This window comes from Peromyscus maniculatus, chromosome 8 (assembly GCF_049852395.1).
Source record: "Peromyscus maniculatus bairdii isolate BWxNUB_F1_BW_parent chromosome 8, HU_Pman_BW_mat_3.1, whole genome shotgun sequence".
NCBI classification, from domain to species: Eukaryota; Metazoa; Chordata; class Mammalia; order Rodentia; family Cricetidae; genus Peromyscus; species Peromyscus maniculatus.
In genome coordinates, this window is record NC_134859.1 from 56454199 (window position 1) to 56464166 (window position 9968).

The 9968-nt window shown below is 41.4% G+C and overlaps 1 protein-coding gene and 1 non-coding gene across 2 annotated transcripts in view; both read right to left on the bottom strand.

The window, feature by feature from the left end:
• Positions 1-1685, bottom strand: part of LOC102920101 (NACHT, LRR and PYD domains-containing protein 1a-like) — a 53706-nt gene extending 52021 nt beyond the window's left edge. The window contains exon 1 of the mRNA XM_076543988.1: positions 1612-1685. Coding sequence (XP_076400103.1) covers positions 1612-1685 — 74 coding nt within the window. The remainder of the gene's footprint in view (positions 1-1611) is intronic.
• A 7816-nt stretch (positions 1686-9501) lies between these two features.
• Positions 9502-9604, bottom strand: LOC143267100 (U6 spliceosomal RNA). The gene has a single exon (XR_013042020.1). It is a non-coding gene; the product is annotated as a U6 spliceosomal RNA (small nuclear RNA).
• Between the last annotated feature and the right edge of the window lie 364 nt (positions 9605-9968).

The following is a 9968-nucleotide window of genomic DNA, read 5'->3' on the forward strand; positions in this document are numbered from 1 at the left end:
TGGAAATAAAAGAAAGAGCTGAGCAGCCTCTAAAGGACCATTATCTTCTGGTCAGGACAACTGAAGGGCTCCAGGCTCTCCTGGGGATGGAGACTGTGTGTTCAGGTGCAGGGCCTGGGCTTTATAGGGCAGAAGAGGGAATTCTGGGAGAAGTTAATCAATGGTGTGTTCTCTATAGTTCCATGAACAATGCCAGCAATGTTCTTACTGTGCTGGCTTTCCTGCCAGGCTGGTGTGCTCTTATCCTGAGTCGGGGGGTTCTCAGGTCTTCTAAGGTTTTTCTTTTAGGTCATTAAGGTCATTTATCTGGCTCTGAGGACAAACAAACATGTCAGTAGTTCCTTAGTTGTTTCCTGTGGGAGGATGATAATGGAAGTGGGGCTAGGCTATGTCCACAGGTTTTAAGGGGGAATAAGTAAAGGTGACTTCATGTAGTAGGAAGTGTTTTAACTTGTTCTGCTACAGTGGATCATGTGATCATCACCATTCACTCATGGAAAAAAACTTTGAACACATTTATTAGACAGGGGCTATGGAGAATAAGAAGAGACTGAAGACAGGGGACCCAGTAAGCTCCTCTCCAGAGCAGCCATTGTCCTAGTGTGGACCTCGTGATGGCAGTGATTTGATCCAGGAGGAACTTGTGTAAATCTTTTAAAGGACAGGGAAAATGGAAGCATGAGTATAAGGAGGAATGGAGAGACCAAGGGGAGGAGCCAGAGTGGGAGGGAACAAAAGCCTGTCCTTAGAAAGATGACTGTCACTGAATCTTTGTCCGTTCCTTAATTAAGTCTTTGACCTCTCAACCAGCTTGGGTTTGTTGGTGCAGAAGCAGTGCTGTTCCTGGAGGAGGGCACAGTTCCCACCACCACCAGCAGGCAGGAGATCCAGGTCTCCAACTTTGGAGAACCACAGCAGCAAAGACTTGGCTCAGTCCTAGCCATGGAAAGTGCTCGAGAGGGAGGAGTGGGAAGGTGGGCATCTGGAGAATGGAGGGTGGGAAATTTAGGGATGGGAAAGCAAGAAGATGGAAGGATGCAGGACATGGAGCGGGACAGCTGGGAGGATTAGAAGATGAGAATCAAGGGAGAAGAGGTTGGGGTATGGGATTCCAGGGACTGGAGCATGATAGGATAGGAAGACAGGGATGGAGGATGCAGGAATAGATTGTGCAGGACACTCGCTATTCTGTGTTCCTCATCTTCTTCCTTTTCTAATGTCCCACTCTAAGGAGATCAGTCCTTCAGCCATTACTGAGACAGAGGATGAGGTGGGGAGAGGCAGCACAGAGGGGGACTCAAGAGTCCAGTTTGAGTTCAAGCTAGGCCCTGTGAAGGAATCTTTAGAAGTTTCCTGTCCCTGAGCACCACACAGGGGAAACAACCCAAAACCAACTATCTGGTAGGACAAATTACCCAGAGAAAACCAAAGAGACACTTGGGCAAGTGGGGGGAGGGGATAGAGTGACCCAAGACTTTCCCATAGGTTCTGGTGAAAGGACAAAGGGAACATTAGTTTTGTGACATGTCCAGGAGTGGACTTGTCGAAATTAGTCTGACACTGGAACCAGTGCCTTGGAGAAATTGAAGTTGTAGCTCATGGGGACCTGACTGCTCACCCTGGGCTTTGGTTATCAGTCCTAAGGCAGCTGTATCTGAAGGATCCTGTGTTCCTTTTGCCAACATTGTCAGACTTTGCTTTCTACTGAGCTTGGCTGTCCACACCACACCTCAAATAGTACATGGGATGCTAGATTTCTTAACAAACTTGCTTGGATAAATTAATCTGCTCATGCAAGACCTGCTGGTCCCAGCTGCTTCTTTTGTCTTCTTTGTTTCTCCTCCCTGTCCTCCCTCTAAATACCCCACTTTTAACGATCCTTGTTCCTGCAGCTTCAGGTCAGACAGGAGAGAGGAGGGTGCAGGACAGACTATGACAGGAACAGGCACATGAAGCACACAGGGAATCCAGTCACCTCCCTCCCACCAGGGCTGGCCTGCAGACTCTCCAAGCAGGGCTGGAGCCTGGGCCCTGGCTCTCAGGACGGGTCACCCATGTCTGCCACAGTATGCCTTAGTGCAGTCAGGCCAGGACTTCCTTCCCACAACTCAAATGGTTTGATGGACTCCATTGATCCCACTACTCACCCTGCTCTTCTATGGGGCTCACTGATGTGTGTCCCAGGCCAAGGCCCCTCAGGTAGTAAATGTGTTCTTTGAAAGTGAAAGAGACTCTGGCTCCTCCAGGAAGCCAGACATCAGAGAGTCTGTGCAGATGGTATTCCTCTGAATCCTGGGAGTAAAGGTTGAACATTATTCATCTCATTTCCTGTTGTGAGGTCTCTGCAGGTGACTGGGCTGGAGGAGGAGTCAGGCTTGAGAGCTTCATCCAGGCCTGCAGAGGCCCTGCCTCCTGAGTGCAGGACTCACGTCTGAGCCTCACTTCACTCATCTACTAATGTGGGCCTCCCAGGTTTGCCAACAGGTCCCAGTTCAGCAAAAGCTCCTGGATTCCCCAGATTCGTGCTCGGGATCTCTGCACTCCCTCTCCTTCCTGTAGCCTGCCACGCCCACAGGCTTTTCATTTCATGAAGTGACTCTAGGACCCCAAACCCAGAGTCTTTTCTCACTCCTGGACTCTCCTAAATATCAAATATGGTATTTGACTGCTTCTAATATGTTTTTTTTCTGTAGGTGTGTGGTGTGTGTGCATGTTCATGTGCATGTGGACTCACATGTATGTGCATGTGTGTGACCTGAGAGCTTATGGATTTGGCTAATCTAACTAGTCATCCACCTGGGGGTACTCCCTGTTTCCTCTTCCTGAGCTCTGGGATGACAAGCCTGTGGCCATCCCAGCATGCATTTGTGAGGATGCTGTGATCAGACAAATGTCCTTATGCTTGCATAGCAGGTGCTTCATCCACTGAGCCATCTCCCCAGCCCTGACCCTGGCTTTTGAACAGATCTGTAATCTGACTCTTCTCACTGTGCCCAAGGAGACCGCTGGTCCAGCCAGCATCCTGGGTCTGTGCTCCAGCTTCCTAACTCTCCTGCTGATGCATCATGGTCTTCTTGTAACTCAGTCTTAGAGGCAGAGTCACAATCTAATATTTATATTAGTTTAAGTCACCTCTTAGTCAAACCTTCCTATCCTTTTCATCTCACTGTGAGGGACATACTGGTTCCTTTCAGTGGTCCCGAGCTCTACATGACCCACTCCATCCCACCCTGCCCTTTTCTGACATTAGATCCCACTTCATGCTCCTCATGCACTCTGCTGCGGGTTATCTGCTCTGCCTTTCTATTCCTTGAACACACCAGCAACTTGCTCATCTCAGGACTTTGCACTGGTTTCTCCATTCTTTTGGAATGACTTCCCAATAGTCAGATTTACTCCCCACTTTCTGAAGCAGCGCTGCCCTTCCAGAATTACCCTCCTTCATTCTTCTGTCACCACTTGTCGCCACCCAACAGCACAGACTTGCTTTCTTTCTGTCACTTCTACCTACAAAGAGCATGGAAACTCTGGAATACAGGACCTAGCTTGTTTGTTGATTGTTATTTTCCTGAGCCCAAGTTAGTGCCTGACCCAGAAATATCAGCACAGAGGTTTTCACAGTCTCTGAGAGGTAATTATTTTTAAATTTTAACATTTATTTATCTGTGTTCGTGTGTGGTGTTTGCATATATGTGGTGTGTGTGTGTGTGTGTGTGTGTGTGTGTGTGTGTGTGTGTGTGTGCATGTGTATGTGTGTGCTTATGGCATATGTGTGTGTATATATGTGGGATGTGTGTGTGTAGTGTGTGTGTGTTTTGTGAGTGTGGTGTGTGTGTAGTGTGTTCTTGTGGTATGTGTGTGTTTATATATGTTTGGTGTGTGTGTGTGTGTGTGTGTGTGTGTGTGTGTGTGTTATGTGTGCACATGCCATGGAGTATGTGTGCAAGTCACAGGACAACATTTAGGATTAAGTTCTCTGTTTCTACCATGTGCAAGCCTGCACTCAAACTCAGGACATTGGGCTTGGTGGCAGATGCCTGTGGTAAGGGAAAGTATTGGATCAGGACTCCAAGGACCAAGTTCTCAGCACAAAGGAATTGTTTGTCCCAGAGACACAAAGGGCAAGGACAAGGGACAAAGACAGGAGATAGAGGAAGAGGGAGAAGGGAAAGGGAACAAGAGAGAGGGCACAGGGGCATTTGTCCCAGAGGACAAAGGACTGTCTGGATAGAGAAGACAGATGTGGCCCTGAGGAAAATGACAGTTTATAAAGGTACAAGAGGAAACCCTGGGTTAGGATGATGAATGACATGTTTAATTTTAATTGAGCATGTTAATTAGGTGAACCAAAGGGTGCTTTTGATAGCTGGACTTCAATACTTTGCTAGCTGGACATTGGTAGCCTCAAGAGGAGGGATTGGCCAAATAAGGGAGTGGACCTTGGGAACTACAGTGTTTTTATCAAGGCATAGGTAATTGGGGAGAAGGGCAAGGCCTGTCAGAGCCATGTGCTCGTGTGGGTTAGTGTCCATTCAACAGCTGTTCGAATCTCTTCCTGGGAAAACATGATTGATATAGAAGGGCCATGCCCATTATGGGTGGTGCCACCCCAGGACAGGTGGTCCTGAGCCAGGTAGGAAAGCAGGCCCAGCAAGCCCTAGAGAGCAAGCCAGTAAACAGAACTCCTCTGTTGCCTCTGCTGCAGTGTTCTGGCCCTTGGTTCCCTCCCTGTCTCCTCAGCAAAGACAGTAGGCCTTCACTGTAGAGTGAAATCAACCCTTCTACCCAAGCTGCTGTGGTCAGTTATGGTGTTTATCATGGAAATAGAAACCCAACAACTACATATTTTGTGTCTTAACAAGTTTCCCTTCAAGATGGAGATTTCAGTTCAGACAAAATTGTTGTAGACCACTGCCTTCACCTGCTGAGCCATTTGCTGGAGCCCCAAGAGATTTGTTTTGTTCTTTCTTATCCTTGTTTTTTTTTCTTTTCTTTTCTTTTTCTTCTTTTTTTCTTTTCTTTTTTTTCTTTTTCTTTTCTTTTTTTTTTTTTTTGTGAGACACTGTGGTGCTTTGACTGAGAATGGCCTCCATTAGCTCAGATATTCGAATGCTTGGTTCCAGTTTGGTGGAACTATATGGGACAGATTAGGAGGCCTTGTTGGAGGAGGATGTGTGTCAAGAGGGTGGGCTGTGAGGTTTTAAAGCTCACACCATTCCCAGGTAACTCTCTGTCAGCATTCTGTTTTGAGTGGGACAGTTGAAGAAAAGGGGTCACTTCAAAATGTAACTCAGGCTTAGCAAAAGCAACTGGGAAAGTCAGTCTTCAGGGACTGACCCCTCCTGACTTTGCAAAAACCTTCTTTATTGCTATATAAATCACACCTCCAGCAAGCCAATTTCTGCATACCAAAATCTCTTTTCTGGAATTGTTTGAAGAAACCATTTGTCTAAGAAATCTCAGCCATTTGACCTCCTGACTTGCCAGGTACTCCAAGACTAAGATATGCAAAGGCTCTGTAATTCCTTAAAAAGAGCAGCACAGGTACCAATCCCTGACTTAGACAAAAAGTAACAATCTCCAACTTATACAAAAGGTAGTTCAAAGCCTAGGTGCTAGCACTCTGGAATGGAAGCCATATACAATGGCTCTGTGGAATTTTTTGCTACCTGCCCTCCCCACTTTTTTAAGCTCTAATGGATTATGTTGAAGATTATGTAACCTTACAGCCTTTTCTCCATTGTGTTGTTTTACAATCTTATGAAAATGAGACAAAATACACTTTAAAGCCAATAAAGTTATTATCACTGCAACAGGAATAACAATCACTAGAACAAGAAATTTATTAAGATGATGTGCAGGATTAAAAGAGGTTATGGTGTCTTCAAGGCTTTCCATAACATCCATTCCTGTCACATCAGGTAACCTTTTTGGAAAGGTTCCGTTAATTTCTTGCTGTAAATCATAAATCATTTGAGAAGAGTTAGGATGACCTATCAAATGCATCTTAACCTTTTCCTGGTCATACTTACTATTACTGAACTTTAAAGGTGTAATACAATGAGATGTAACCTTCCCATCACATTTTAATTTTTATCTGTTCACTCAATATTTCTAACTGATCTCATATTAGTATTGCAGCTTGCCTCAAATCATCTATTTCATTAACTATCTCACTATGTATTAGATTCTGTTGATTCCAAAGTTCTGTAGAATGGTTATGGCAGGCTCTAACAAACTCAGTAGTTTCAATTTTTTTATGAAGCACCAGTTCAACTGTAGAAGCTACAGTAGTTAATGTAACAATTCCCATAACCACAGCAAAAATCAGTCCAAACATCTGACTAATTCTTCTTAATATTCTTTCAGTGAGCTTCTGTACTAGAATCATCACAGATGAGTCTTGCCATGGCTTCAACAGATTCACCAGTATCCAGACTGCTGGCCTTGCTCTAAGAATATATAAACTTTCAGAGGTGACATTTAAAGATATACTAGAATTAACACAAGTATGAAGAGCACAGTGTTCACGAGTGATACCAGAGTTATTAGGGTGCCATTGTACAGACCTTTTCAGTAACAAATAATGTAATGGTGTGCATGCTACAAAGGGGTGACCCTGATTTAATCTAAAAGACCAAGTATACTTACCATCCTTAATGTTTAACTTTCCTTCCCATGCTTTAGAAGGCTGAAGGCCCTTGCTAATTTCCACAAGTTAATCTTAACTGAATTGCCAAATTACAAGAGAAGACCTGACTTGGATTTCAACTCCATACCATCAAATAGGTTCATTAACAGTAGAATTAATTTCCATAGTTCCATTTGAATTATACCATTGCCATCTCAATTCTGAATGAGAATATTTTCCTTGAGGGAACCTATAAAGGCTCCAATCAATGTCTTCTCCATGGGACATATTGATAAGCACTGGAGATTTCTCACTTTTATGTTGTTGCCAGTATACCCAATCACATTGCTTGATGGTAACCCACATCTTAAAAAATGGTAGATTTATGGAACTAGTATCATTAATCTCCTGTCCTCTAAAACCAGATGCATGAAGCTTATAAAATTTATGAAAATCCTGGTTAGTATTAACTGTAGATTACCACACTTTCAAAGTTATATTTGTAGTACAAATAGGAATACCTTGAACTCTCATAGTATAATTTCTGATTTCTTTCCCCTCTTCCAGAGGTGTGGGGCATTTACCCACCAACCCCACAGCTCCCCAGAGATTTCTTGAGTGTGAGCAGCAGGAAATATTAGAAGGATTTATATTACAGAGAATATTGAGGAGATAAACAGATAGGAAATAAAGGATAGCTTCGAGAGGGCCTGAAAACTATTCCAATGGGCCCTGACTGTCTCTGCCTCAGGGTATTTATAGAGATGCCAAGGGGTGGAGCAAAAGCCCCACCCCCACCCCCAAGCACAGCCAAGTGCAGACACCTGCACTCAAGCCGGTGGTCCTAATCATCCTCTCTATGAGGACCTGCTGGGTAAAGCCCTGAAGAACCTGAAAACAGGTTCCCACAGGTCCCCCCTTCTTAATATATTATTAATGGCTTACAGCAATCTCCGTAGCTGTTTCACCTCCTAGTATGGGAGTAGAGGATGATATAGATGGCATTTCATTTTTGAATTAGGTCCAAGGTGACTACAGCAGTCTTTAGCTGCATCAAACCCTTTCTAAACCAAAAACTTAATGCAATTACAAACTTAATTCCTTAGCTTCATCATTACCCTTAACAAGTTAACATAAATACTGCTATACATAGTCACAATTCTCCTAATCTTACAATTCAAAGCAAACTCTTTACAGAACCATTTGAATTAGCATATAGTGCTATATATAGTTAACAATTTTCTCAGTCTTATAACTTTAACTTTGGTAGAATCATTTGAATTTTCTTGCTAACAACATAGGGAAGTTTTTGATGTATTCACATCAAACTTAAATATTTCCTTAACTCCACAAAACCAGGGTGCATTAATATAAATAGGTTAAACATAATTTCTACAAACATACATTCAACCTTAATTCACTCATAACTCCTCCTTTTCTTTATAATTTTTTAAAACAATCTCAAACCTATTTAGAGGAACCCAAACTCACACAATTCCTATAAGTCTATATTGAAATGCAGTATTCTCATTCTAACCATTAACACTTTGAAAACTTAGCAAAACATCCAAAAGCAGTTTCTTAATAAAACTCTTTACACTTTAAAAGTAGTCTTTTGGTATACCCCATTTGCATTTCTTACTAACAAAATATGACATTAATCCACTCAAACAACAAGAAAATAGTTTTTAAACTAAATCGACTAAGGAATATTAACTCTCCCTTTTCTTTATAATTTTTTAAGCAAAGTCTCAAGCCTAGTTAGAAAACACAAACTTTTCCTTTTAAACAGTATGATTTGTAACACAAAACCAGTTCCATAAGTAATTCCATTTTTACATAATCAGTTCCATAAAACAATTCATGAATCACCAGTTCATAAAGCATACATACATACACAATATTGCATCTTTAGTGCAGGTAGAAACAATAAATGTCTTCATTTAAACAGTTCCATTTTTAACCCAATTCCAGAAAACAGTTCCTAGGTCATTACTATAAGTAAACTCAAAATTGTCCCATTGCAATAAAAATCTCTATTGTTCATTTCATTTTTTAAGTCCCAAAATTCAAACGATAAAATCTGGTGCTAGCCTTCCAAATATGAAGAAATCCATAACCAAAATCTATTTGTAGTTTTATCTCATTTTAAGTTCAAAAAGTTCAAACAAGGAATAAATTCTGGTATCAGACTTTCACTTCAAAATATGAAGAGACGTTTTACAACCAAAACTTTTTACAGTTAACAATTTTAGTTCAAACAAGCATCTCTGCAACTTTTGTTCTCACAGAGACCTTCTTAGGTACAGTAGTATTCTAAACTGCACTGTTTTTGATATTAGCTCAGGTTTTTCTGTGTTGCGTTGATTTTCCACAAATCTCAGCTACAGATGCCCTTGTTGTGCTGGTTCTGGCATCCACCATTCTTAGCTTCTTAGCGGCTTCTGGAGCTTTTGAAACCATCCAGACTGCATACTTTGCAGTCTACTAAGACACTATCTTCTGTGTCTCAGATTCTTTTACCATATACATTAAGCATAGATTCACATTCAATATTTACACTTTCACAAACTCACATATAACATGTGCTTAAGCATAAACTCACACTCAACATTTACACATTTTTACAAACTCACATATAACATATTAATATCTACTTATTTATACTCTTTAAGGAAACTATAGAACTACTTTAGCAAATATATTTCTTATTACTTCTTATATACTTCTTATATTCATTCTATCTTCTTATTTCTTATTCAAACTTACATTTACAACTAGCAACTTACAAGCTTATTACTACATGTCTTAAGACTACCATAGATGCTTCTTGCAAGCTTATATTCTTTTTTTTTTTTTTTAACAGAAGTAAAAATATGGAATGCTTCACGAATTTGCGTGTCATCCTTGCACAGGGCCATGCTAATCTCTGTATCGTTCCAATTTTAGTATATGTGCTGCTGAAGTGAGCATGCAAGCTTACATTCTTAAAGGAACTCTATAGATCTCTTTTACAAACTTATATAGGGCTACCATTAGCATATATATAATTTAGCAAACACCCAAAGAATTCTTAACACAGAGATCTAACAAGAGAATAATTTCTACAAACTCACATATCTTATTTTCATCTTTTTCTACTTTTTACTCTTAATTTTCATCACTATCTCTATTAGATTCTCTTAACTAGACAGGAAGTACATACATCATTTCTAAAGTTTAGAGTTTATCGTCAGCTTTGCTATAAAACACGGGGATTTAGTGAGTGTTGTCGTTATAGAGTTGTGATACACCATTCCGGAACTGGCAGAGCTTCAGATATCTCAGGCTGCTCTGT